General features: G+C 40.8%; 1 protein-coding gene across 5 annotated transcripts in view; it reads right to left on the bottom strand.

Moving 5' to 3' along the window:
* TPP2 (tripeptidyl peptidase 2) overlaps positions 1-12,728 on the bottom strand; it is a 58,850-nt gene that overhangs the window by 11,588 nt on the left and 34,534 nt on the right. For 4 of the 5 annotated variants that reach the window (XM_074378496.1, XM_074378495.1, XM_074378493.1 and 1 more), the window contains 9 exons: positions 12,519-12,625; positions 10,704-10,858; positions 9,982-10,098; positions 9,638-9,738; positions 8,918-9,014; positions 7,946-8,083; positions 6,888-7,132; positions 6,552-6,630; positions 4,683-4,721 (listed from right to left, as the gene is read on the bottom strand). In XM_074378496.1, the coding sequence (XP_074234597.1) occupies positions 4,683-4,721; positions 6,552-6,630; positions 6,888-7,132; positions 7,946-8,083; positions 8,918-9,014; positions 9,638-9,738; positions 9,982-10,098; positions 10,704-10,858; positions 12,519-12,625 (1,078 nt within the window). The remainder of the gene's footprint in view (positions 1-4,682; positions 4,722-6,551; positions 6,631-6,887; positions 7,133-7,945; positions 8,084-8,917; positions 9,015-9,637; positions 9,739-9,981; positions 10,099-10,703; positions 10,859-12,518; positions 12,626-12,728) is intronic. The other variant, XM_074378494.1, reaches the window with a different exon arrangement.

Genomic DNA, 12,728 nt, shown 5'->3' with positions numbered 1-12,728 from the left:
CTCATTCAACAATCAGGACTTACTGAGCCCTTGCGATGCGCAAGGTGATCGCTCCTAAGAGGTGAGGGACAAGGCAGACGAGCCCTTCGCCCTCCGGGGTGATGCATGCTGGCAGGGGAAGAGAGCCAGCAAGCAGGTAAGGACATAAATGACTTCAGGTAACGACAAGTGATATGAAGAAAACAGAAAACGGGGTGGAGTGTGACTGGTGGGTTAGGTGGGGGACCCCGTGCAAAGGGGTCACGGAAACACTCTAAGAAGGGGACGTCCGGTCTAACGGGGCCTCAAGGACCTAAACGAATGAACTGCGTGCAATGAACCCGAAGGACCAAAACGAGGAGCGGAAGGATCTGAAGGGCCGAGGGGAGCAGTGCAAACCCTGAGCCGCTGCGCGGCAGGCAGAGGTGTTCGTGCGGGGAAACCCGCAGCGGCAGCGGGGCAAGCGCGGCTGGCCGAGCGCGGTACCAACCGACCGACCGACCGACCGACCGACAGACCAGATTGTATCCTAAGCGCAACGGAAAGAGCTGTATGCCAGGCAGTGACTGGGTTAAAGATTTCTGCTTTTTGCTTAGTAACTCTGGACCCTGTATGGTTACAGATTTTGGGTTGTTTTTAATGACTCTTGATACTATTTGGAGAGTGGATGATGGAGGGCCAAGTGGGAAAAGAGCCAGACGCGTCAGGAAGGGTCAGGAAGCCAGCCTCGGCGCCCGGGCTCTGCCGGGAGCTGCCGACCAGACCGCAGGAAGAAGGGAAGGAAGAAATGCACCTGAGGCGGCCCGGGACGGTAGGAGCAGCCGTGCTTGCTGACAGTGTTTAAGACGAGGAGGGGAAGGACTCCAAGGGTGGGGGAGGGGAGAGCCAGCCCGGGGATGGTCCAGGGCCTGCCGCGCGCGGGAGGCCCCGGCGGCAGCAGCCCCGGGGGGAAAGGCAGCGGGGGCAGGCAGAGCGGCCGCAGGTGGTGTCCGTGGAGAGGGGAGTGAGCGTCCAAGCTGACTGCGCAGGGCGGCCGGTCACCGGCTGCATGGGGGGCGGGGTGAAGGCCAGCAAGAGGGGACGCCGAGGGAATCGGAAGGAACCGAGTATAGATGGCTCTTCCGAGCAGTTTTGCTTTGAAGAGAGCAAGTGTAATGGCATCTATTTTATTAGCAGTAAGTCTCTATGTACGAAAAGTAATGCACTATCTGGGAAAAGAACTCACTTGTTATACTTGCTAGATCGTTTCCGACACAATAACTGGGTGTCCTTAATTTAATCATTATTAAGTTGATTTCTCAAATTTTGTCTTTAGGTTTATATTAAAAATGCTGCTAAATTATTTTATTTATTTTAATTTACAGTTTCTAAAACTGGGACAAATTACGCTACTAAGATTTTTAAGGCTCTACTCACAGTAATTTCTGAAAAAACTTTTCAAGAGTCAAAAAAAGAGTATGACCCCACCTTCCCCAAAATAGGATTTCGAGGTGTAATTACTACATAAGTATGTCCATGTTAACAATTTTCAAAATCAAACCTTATTTGGGGATATAACTAAATAGTAAAATGAGTTCTAATATAAAACAGTAACTATTATTTCAGTACGACTCATTTCAAGCAGAGAATAGCACTGGTGGGTAAGAAGCACAGAAATCCATTTTTGGCCATTTCGGCGCCGCTCCCTCAGAGGTCGGGGAGCTACAGCCTGCAAGCGAACGTCTTCTATGAAGCGTGAGCCTGGGAAAAGGAAGCAGGCTTTGCTGGGCAGCTCCTTCAGGTCCCTGCCACCCACCCTTCTCTCCTTGAGCTTCACTCCCCAAGGTGGGCACCGCCCTGGGCATAAGCCACTTAAAGTGTCTGCAACATCTGGGTTGATCATTTACCACCAAGTTCTTAGGGAAAAAGATCACTTCAGTGTCACCTGTTTGGCAGAGACAACATACCTAAGAATTAAAGGTATAAAAAGGCTCCAGTGTTGACTCTCTGTTAATAGAGTCCTACTCCCTTTGTGATCATGCCTATTTCCCACCCTGCATGCTGGGATGCTCAAGGGCAGGTGCCACGGAGGAGGACACTGGGCAGTCTCTGTGCAGCCTAACCTAATGTGCGTCTACCCTGGTTTCCCCTCCTCCTCGCCTGATTAGGGAGGGGGACAAACTTCAGGGGGGGAAGTCTCTGTTGTGAGGCAATTCCTCCTCTGACGCTCAGGGGTAAGGTGTTTGCTAAGACGTTTTAGTAAAAAGAGCAAATAGAATTTAAAATGAACGATCCATTAAACCTAAATCAGAACTCTCACAAAGATCTACAGAGAGAAACCACATACAATAGCAACCGTAAACTGTCAACAAAAGAACAGAAGAGACAGGGAGTTTACGAGGAATCACCTCAGGAGGGAAAAACCCAAGGTTTTATAGTCAGCATTTTACATACTAAATATAGTAAATCAGTAATTATAAATATTATAATCCTACAAAGCATTTCAGGACAAGTACAGTTTTTTATTACTAAAAATTATGAACATGGTTGTTTTAATCCCCAACCAAAAGAAAAATGGAGCTTTTTTTCATTTATTTTATTTCATCATGGTCATCTGTTCTATTTGTTAGTATTTTTACAACTCACTTCTCAACAGCTTAGCATAGGGTCAGTTTAATAGAAATGATCTTGATTATGATTTTAAAAAACAGTCAAGAATATTCAAAGCATAAATATTATATATAAATTCTCTATAGCATACTTTAACAGTAAGCATATTTAAGAGAAAAATTATGCCAGCTATTCAAATTTCAACAGTGTTTGAACTGAACGATATTATTTAGAAAAAGCAAACCTACCTGCCAAACCAATAATTATTCTTTGAGCAATATAACATACCATCAATTAAGTTTTGGTTCAAAAATTATAATACCTTTAGCACTTAAATTATTGAAGACTGTAAATTCAAAATGTTAATACCTCTACACAAACTAAAATAGCTATTTTAAAAGTTAACCATATTTGAATGCTATTTATGATGCTAAAATAACTAGATTCTTTCATATGACAATGAACTTAAAAAAGGGTAACAATGTATTTTCAAGTCAAAAGTTACTGAAACCCAGAGGATAAATCCACTGAGGATTATGTGCGAAAGCTAGTTATTTTGTTCAGGCAATAAATTATATATGGATGTGTGTGTGTGTAAGTATGTATACATCAGTGTGACTATAAGATTATAATAATGATTATTTTTAAGTAAGAGCTTCACGTGCACTTGCACTGAAGACACGGGAGAATTGGGAAGAGAAGACTGGAGAAGCCCAGCTCTCTAACACAAAGCTTCGTAACCATCTAGAATAACGTTCCTATTCATGCGAGAGTCTCCTATCTTACAAAACCTCATCCAAACAAAATTCACCGAAACTCCCGACACATCAACCGCCATCTATGGCAGGAAGGAACACCCCGGCTTTGCCGTTGTGACGTGCACCTCCCTTCCCGTGGGCTCCTGGGATGCCTGCTCCTCACTCTACAGCAGTGGCTTTCAAGCTACTTTTACAATGACTCAAAGACAATCTATACAGGAAATGAAATTAGTTTTATGAGTTTGATGAACTAACATTTTGTTTTATTCTGTTTTTGTTTTAACGCTGGTTATGTTTCATTAAATAAATATACATGACCTTCAAATGAGTCAAGATGCTCAGTTGAGAAATACTGGTCTACACAGAAGCAGCTATTTCTGTATCTGGGAAGACAATTCCCAGCGGTGTATTTTGTTTGAACAGTGTTTACCATTACATAATAATATAGAATTTCAGAAGTAATTTTAATAAAGACATTATATCTATGACAAAATGGTGATCCCGTTTCACACCATGATGAATTAAGAAACAGTTATCTTTTGTTTATATCTTAAAACACTAATAGTTCACACAGGAACACCTGCAGTGCTTCCTGACTGAGCGAGAGACATCACTTCGATGCTGAGTGTCAGCGGGTCCTCACCAGGAGGCTCAATGAATATGTATCCCTTTCTCTACAGTAGACTTGAAGGAGAATTTTTCAAATTAAATTCAGCTCTAGCAGTCAATCAGAGATTGTCTGATAAGCTGCAGGGAAGTTGAGCAGATCACTTACTAGTTATGGTCTTAAAATCTGCTCATGCTCTTGGTGTAAGCTTAACCTTGGTCAACAGTCCTCACTTGTGCTGTGGCTATGTCCATGGCTCTGTTTGTCCCTGCCCTTCCAGAACTAAGAAGCTGCAAGAGCAGGAAATAAACTTCACTTTAAATATTTTAATAATATTTTATTAATCAAATCATCTGATTTCAGAAATTTTTAATTTTAAAATAACTCTTTTGTCCTACATAGCTGAAAAAAAAATCACATTCATCTCTCTATAGGATTTTAGATATGCAAAATTTCAAATATAATTACTTGGTCATGTCTATAGTAAAAAATGAATAGCATTAAAATTTTCTCTATACACACATACACCAGAGGTCTTCAAGCAGTTCATGGTAGAATAAAAATACTTTAAGAAAGCAGTTATGTCAACACCAATAAGCTAAAAGCACTACACTGCAAAACTGAAAGAAAGGAAACTAAGGGATAGGTATTTTTTTTAAAAAAGGTTTATAATAGTGAGAGAAAAAGAAGTTTAACTAATAAGCAAAGAAGGCTTTAAAACATCTTTTTAAAGAACTGACAATCAGTACCTTTTTAAATTTTCCTTGTCGTTTTGCTGCAGACTGCCCCTGGGAGTTAGAACGACATTCTGTAAGAAAAGGTGCGTAATCTACACAGGATGGAGTTACCACCTCTGTCTAATTCTCTTCCAGTTTCCGTTTCACCTGCATGTGTCACAGTACTTAGAAGGGTCAGGTCAATGATCAAAATGGCAGGCTTCTAAAGAAAGCCATACTGCCACTTTCATTTTCTTAACAAAAATGCACTCAAATACCTAATTCCTAAGGGTAAATGTTTCTTAACTTTTTATTTCAAAAATTTGTAGAGCAAAATTTATTAGTTATCAGAACAGTTTTGAAAACATTAAATTTAGCTGATGGTCCACAGAGTCAGATTTTCAAGGACGTCACAACAATCACATGCCCGTGCACTCTTAGAAAACGCCCTGGGTAACTAAGTAAAATGGAAAGTCACCTTCCCGACTGCCAAAACCGTGAGAAACACAAAACCACTGAGGTAAGGTTAAATGAACAATGTGCTGGGAATTATAGTTAATCCTACAGCTTTAGTTTTCACTCTCTCTCAAGGAAACCTACTCTGCCAAGTAGTAACTATGGTTAATTCCAAGATTATAATGTAATTTTACACCTGCCTCTGAAAGAATGCAGCTGGAAAGTAGTAAGTGTCTCTGAAATGCTAAAAGCATACTTCTGAGAACAACGCTCTTCCGTCTCACTCATCACAAGGCCATGGACACTTGGGAAGAGTTACCTGGATGAGAAGCCTCATTGCTGAAGCCCCAGTGATACTTCCCACAGCGGAAAATGCAATCTACTTAAAAGGACCACTAGGACTTCTGAGATCCATGCATCTATCAATTCCAACGTCAGTAACTACTGATTCACTTCACATTACACTTAAGTAATTGTAAATTATACTGAAGTCATTTAGATAAATTGTATGGACTAAAATGAGACTCAAGAAATGTCACGGCAAACAACTTCTTCAGCGTAAAAGTCCTAAATGATGATGCTTCTATGAGAGCGAATAAACAATCCTCGGTTCAGTAGTGGTAAGAAATGCGTATCCTTGTTAAGATGGCTGAGACCTATTCATTTTGATAATAGCATTTACAGATTCCAGAACTAGGTGGCAGTCTGCTTTCTAAGAACTAATGCTAAAGAGAAATGCAAAACTGTAAGAACAACAACTTTTACTGGCATTGAGCTAAAATGACACTATGACAAAGGGTGACAGATCTATATAAACACTCTTCTCACAGTAAATTTGTTATAAAAACAGATGAAAAAACTAAAACAGGTACTATCAAATTATAACATTTATTGCTAAAATATAACAACCAGAAACATGTTTTTAACAAAAAGCACAATTTTGAAACTGTAAAACACAACACCAGAAGTATCTTACAATTAACTACACGATCACACAAAATTCCAATAAGAAAAAGATCTGCACAAGTGAAAAATACTGTTTTCCAGTAATTTTTAGACGTAACCTAAGAAGATCTGATTTATTCCTATGCCCACACTATTACATTGGTTAAAATTCTATGAATTCTTTAATTTTAAACATCCCTTTCACTTAAGCCAAGTTTGATTTGGATCTACAGGTTTCACAGGAAGTTCAAGTATATTAGCTGTGTAAGTTAGCACAGTTTCAAGGCCCAAGTATTTAGGCTTGGGAAAAGGAATACAAAATATATAAAAATACAACCAAATATTAGCTGACCTTCATTAGTAACTTGGGAAAAAGCCATTAATTTTTTTTTCCCAGGGAGATCTCTTTCACCCATTGTGACATGTGGAGTTAATTTCCATTTCTAAAGAAATGAAAATTTTGGAATAGGTAATTTCAGTGTAAAAAAAGCAAATACTTACAGCTTTCTTTCCAAGTTCAGTCTTTGACAACGTTAAGGATCCTGCAAGGTAGCATCCAGGTCCTGCCCCTTTAGGTATTCTAATAAGAAGATTCAACAGAGGAGAAAAGGAACAAACGAGAAAGTTTCACAAGGATAATTATGGGGAAGAACAACAAAACAACCGCATTCTGAAATAATTCCCACAGCCAAGATTTCAAAAATCAAAGGGAGAAACAACCTTAATCTAAGATGGTAAATGACAACATACCATAAACTTAGCCTAATATAATAAACCAGCACTTCAAGAGGACAGAGTCCAGGACAGACACTGAGTGTAAACGATGTTCCCACTTACTTGTCATCGGGTAAGGAAGTAACAAAGAACGGCTGGTTGTATTTGGGTGGTAACGTCAAGTTACTGGATTTCTTCTTTCCTAGAAGTGCAAGGCTATGGTTTTCATGAATGTCTAAGCTCAAGGTATTAGACAACCTATGAGAAACAATAAATGGAAGATCTTTAAGACGTTCCAAATCACTGATTTGCTCATGACGAATCTGTAGCCGAATTGTATAATCTCCTTTCTCCAGTTTCAAAGAATACTGAAAAAGAAAAACAACATTTGGGAAAAATAAAGTTTAGCCATGTAAATGAAGATGGCAGTACGGGGATAAACAGTAAGAAATACCACTTACAGTACGCGAGGAATAGGGCCACTCACAGATACACAAAGCCCCGACTGTGCAGGCGAGCAAGCAGGACCAGGGACGTCAAGCAACCTGTCCCAGGTCACATACAGAGAAGAGGACAAGGGAGCGGAAGACAGCTCTGGCTCCCAGGCCCTCGTCTGCCCACCCACAGGCTCCTCCGAGACTCTCAGCTAAATCAGTATCTGCTCAAGACTGAGAAAGGCCACGATTTTCTAGTTTCACTTCAACACAACAGTGCCAGGCACACTGCTTGGTAATGAAGTGCTCACTACCCAACAGTCCAAGAGGACATGTATTTCAAAGTTCTAATAAACTGAAGGCACTTGGCACTTTACCCAACTCAGTCCAGGGATCATTTCAAGGTGCTCACATATCCCAGATGATTTGCGTTCAACCTTCAGATGGGGGCAAGCATGGGCCAGGAAGGAGAAATTCTAAAAATAAAAAGCCCTGTGGGCCAGCGTCTGCGAGCGAGTGTCCCCCGGGCCCCCCTCTACCCCAAAGCCTGATTCAGGCGGACTGCATGGCTGAGAAGTTGTCAGTCTGCTCTGCCAGACAGCTGAGCTGCCAGCTGTGTGGCAAAGCACTAGATGCAAGGCCACAGCGGGGCTGAAAGACCACAAATGCTTCCCTAACGAGGCTCCGGGACTCATCGGTTCAGGAAGCAGCTTCTGTGAATTCTAAAAATCCCTGCCGACCTCGTACCTGATGAGGATAGGCATCACCGGAGCCCATCTGTCTTTTGTTCTGGTCAAATATAATCCACAGCTGGCTGTCAAATTCTGACTCATATAACAGTTCACAAAGCAGTGGGCAGCTTGGAGTTACTTCCCCACTCTTGGGCTATAAAAAAATAAGGATAAATTACTGCACATGGTTTGTATGTTTTCTAATATAGATCTGTAACATTGTTACTGCTGAGACTTTTACATTAAAAGTATTAAAAATATTTTCTTGTGGTAACCAATTTTAATTAATGCAGAACATCCAGGATTCGGGGACTAACAAAAAGGCACTTCTCTTTTACAAGGTTTAAGAGACACAAACCTGGCTATTTGTATTCGTTAATAAGGCGATAAATCAGGACATCTAATTAATTGAAATTTCTTTATAAAATTGAAATCTGACAATTCACTGAAATCAATCATCTCCCCAACATTAAAACCAGGTTCGTGTTACGCTTCAGTAAGAGCCTTGCTAACTCCCACAGATCCTACGTACACTCTTCCATCAGACATTTATGTTCCTCTCAACTGTCTCCACCACTCATTTGACCCAGGAGCTACTCTGACGTCTCACTGAGCCAACATCTGCTTCATGGAGAGCAATCGGGTCGGTCCCCTGCTGTAATCTGGCTTTGACGAGACATGGAACCAGCGGACAGGTAGTATTGGATGGGTGTCTGAGAACAGCTATCAGTGACTACAAAAGGCTCACAGGCCAGGTCACCACTAAATTAAAATCTGTGACTTCAGACCTGAAAGGTGCTTAGATCGTCGTAAAACACAATCTTCCAAAGAATACTGCTAAGCTAACCAGCGTTAGCTACTTGATTCTATGTCAGGTGTAAGTGAGTATACACACACTGAATATACACTGTCCTTCTGGCTTTAATTTTATGATCCATGAAACACACAAGTTCACTGTAAGGGTATACTTCATTATACAAACACTCACTTGGTGAAAGTTATAGGTCAGGATCATCTCATAAAGTTGACGATTATTTGGCAAAACATCTCTTGATCCTAAAGGTTTTGTTTTTGCACTCAGTGGGCTGTAATCAGACAATTGCACAAAACTGAGTTGATTCAAGAGCTGATTTAAACGAGACAAAACCATAAGCAACAAAAGCTGTAACATTTCATGACAAGAGACAAATGAGCATTCCTAAACACTGTCCTTTTCAGTGTATCTTATAATAGTTTAATCACTAACTTACATAACTCTTTATTGACTGAACCTCAGCAATAATTAAAATTCTGTAGTATTACAAAGGTAATCTTTTCATGATGAAAACATTTTCAATTGTTAACTAACAGTTCTGAACATAATCAGATCCCAGCACTGGGCGACAATGCCTAACAGTGCTGAAGGACAGGTTTTGACGGCAGACGTCCCTGCACTCGTCACAGGATGGGTCCCGCCAGGGGCCGCACCACGGGTTCTCCATACGTGTCTTTTAAGGCTGGAAGCTGCTGCCGGGCTGCCTCTCAGAGACCTGCCATAACCTGCCAGACCCTTTGCTGGGCTGGAGGGTCACAGACTGAACTTTCATCTCCAGTATTCACATGACTGAAATAAAAGACCCCCCCTTTCCAAAGAGTGAAGAGACCCCCCCCCCGTGCCCCCAACCACATCAATATCCAACGTTTGCAGCCCTGAAACATTTAACAATACCGTAGTGTCTGGACCCAGCTCTTCAGAGTTATGCAGGGGGCCAGGTCCTCATACTTCAAGGAGGACTGAACATCAAAACGGTTGATTCCCTCTGATGCATGCTACAAAGGACATTTATCAAATTAATTTCTCAAACTTTATTGAAAATAAACTGCATTTTAAAACTATACCTGAACCTAAAATAAATGTGTCAAATGTAAAGTTTATAAACACCCATGGACAAAGACTATTGTTATTTTCAGAAGCACAGGTAATTTCCCCATTAAAATTTAAATCCAATATTGAAATTATTTCACAATAACACAAATAATTGACATTAAAAATGAGGGAGATGTGCAACTTACAATGTTTAACTGAGGAGCAGTGCATACTATCCCATGGAAGGAAATGGTGTAATCAATGTTGACATCACTAAGACTTGCCCACCAACGGGCAATGCAAAACTCAATAGCTTTCCCACCCTGCAAAGAAAAATAAATTATAAATGTGAAAATTCCTTTTTTCATTCTCCTTCAAATTATAAGACCATGTATCTAACTGAAAACACTAGGTGGGAAGTTTAAGAAAGAACGTCAGGACGTTCACCTTCTAGAAGGCAGGCCTAGTCTCCGTTTCTAGCACTACAGACAGGCATGGAGACCTGGCGCGTCCGCGGTAACCTGGCAGAAAGGGGCGGCGGTTTCACCATCAAGCAAATTCACCTCAGGTGCTTACCAACAGGGCATTAATAGAATAACTTAAGTACAAAACATAGAAAAGACTTCCATATGGAAATAATCTACTGTTCGATGAGGAAACCCCTCACCCTGAGAGGCGTCAGAAGCCAGCAGACCAACACTTTTCTTTGACTAATCATTCAAGCGTTAAAAAGAGATTACTATTCACCTCCGACCTGGTCTCTAGTATCCTAATGAGCAGCCGCCTTCCTACATCATTGGCTCTAACAAAATCGTCCCAAGGTGCTCTGAATACAAACCATAAAATCAAATTCAAATACTTAGTCTGAGCCCACACCAAAAACGAAAGGAAACGCTTTTAGGATTTCAGACTGTCCCTTAAAACTTACTAAGACAGGAAAAGCTTCAGTCAGAGTTCCTTTTTCTGGAAGGGAACAAAACTTATAGAATTCATGACTTCGATACGCTCTCTGCTTCACAAGCTGTACGGCGTGAAGAACAAACTTGGCGGACACCTCAGAAGAACAGGAGCACACTGTGACTTCTGCAGAGGGAAGGCGAGAAGCAACATGTCACCCCATCAGATTTAAAATGGACCCAAAATGGTTTTAATAATGCCTACTTTGGGAGATAATATATCAAGAATAAAATAATGTATTCAAATATAATCTGCATATTTCCTTAAAAACAATGAATCAACAGAATGTTAACAAAGATGTGAGAGGAGAAAATTTAGCTGTGGAAAATAAGTGAATAAATCAGAATTAAAGGGCGAACAGCACGAGTCAGCAAGCCGTCCGCAGATGGCCACGCAGTTATCCGAATCAGGTGGTCTCTAAAATCCCCTCCTTCTCTGTTGTTACTAAGTTCAACCTCTCCCCCTGCTTTAGCTAAAAACGAATCAATTCCTGATAAAGAGGATTTTAATTTTAGAAATCTGTATTTGCTATCAGGCCTAAATTCCACTAGGATTCATTTATTCAACTTCAGTGATAACTTTTCCTAATCTCTCCCCCTTGGTTGACTTGTGTCCTGTTTCCTTCTAGAAAGTGTGTTTATCAGAACTACACACGCTTAGCTGTGCTCTAAGGCAGAGCTGGAGGTAAGCCAGGATCCCTGTGAAGAAAGAGCAACAGCTTATCTAATGAATACAAAGAACTAAAGCAAGGCTTCATCCTCTGGCTCCCAAGGTCAAGCAGGCACAGGGCTCCGTGAACCTTATCCATTGCTAAGGATACAAAACCTTGTGTTATGACAATATGCAATATGTCTAGTTATTTGAAATAGGAATCATCTGTAGTTCATTTTCTCCTGCTTTGACTCTATTTTCCCCAGCCTTACTGAGAAACAACTGACAAGTAACATTGTCAAGTTCAAGGCATACATGATGATTCGATGAGTATATATATAGTATGAAACAATTATCACAGTAAGGTTAACACATCCATCCCTTCACACAGGGAGCAATTTCTTTTGGTGGCGAGAACATTTAAGATACACTGTGTCAGCCAATTTCAAGTACCCGACCCAGTATCACTAGCTACAGTCACGACGCTAGACATTAGAGCCCTCGAACTTGCTCATTTTATAACTGAAAGTCTGTGCCTTTGACCAACATCTGCCCAATTTCCTCCATCTCCCACAGTATATTTCTAATCTAAGTCCACTAAATGCTCTGAGCTACTTCTAGTCTGGATCTTATAAATTCTTACATGAAAAAACCAATTACTTTCAAAAGCAGTCTAAACAAACAGGGCATTATAATTCCTGACATTTACCATTAAACAGGTATCATATTCCATACGAACTGACTAGAGCTCTTTATTCGTCAGTACGATTAGTGCACATTTTATCAGAGCCCGACCCTGGACAGTCACGGAGCCTCTGTGAATGGAAGCCCAGAGTCGTACAACGATGCAACTCGGACTCTGATCAGGAAAAGAGAAGGCGTTACTCCAAACTGAATTAAAACCATGACTATTACAACATCTGAAGACAGCCTAGATGACTGACATACGAGCCAATGCAAAACAGTACTAGATCTTTAGAAAGTTTTGAACCTCACAGCAAATCCAGGGTGCCAGATACTATGCTATTGTTGAGAGAAAAGTGTATCCCAGGTATATAAACTATGTGGTAACAACCAGCGTATGGATGAGCACATATACAGGTAAGTGGTCAAGACAGACCTTAACTGTACTTACCAGCCCACGTTGCACCCTCAGGAACCTCAATAAAATGCCTTCGTATTTGACCAGGTTTAAAATGTACATCTGTAAAGGCTAGATCATAATGTGATGATTCATTTACTCTGAAAATTAATAAAAATAAATGATTAAATGTGATACTCTCATTAAAAAAAAGTTCCATCTCCATGAACAGCCATGAAATAATCACAGGGAACAGCAAGCTGT

Source organism: Camelus bactrianus, chromosome 14 (assembly GCF_048773025.1).
Source record: "Camelus bactrianus isolate YW-2024 breed Bactrian camel chromosome 14, ASM4877302v1, whole genome shotgun sequence".
In the NCBI taxonomy this organism is placed as follows: domain Eukaryota; kingdom Metazoa; phylum Chordata; class Mammalia; order Artiodactyla; family Camelidae; genus Camelus; species Camelus bactrianus.
The sequence above is the reverse complement of the archived record's forward strand: the minus strand, read 5'-3'. Positions and strand labels throughout refer to the sequence as shown.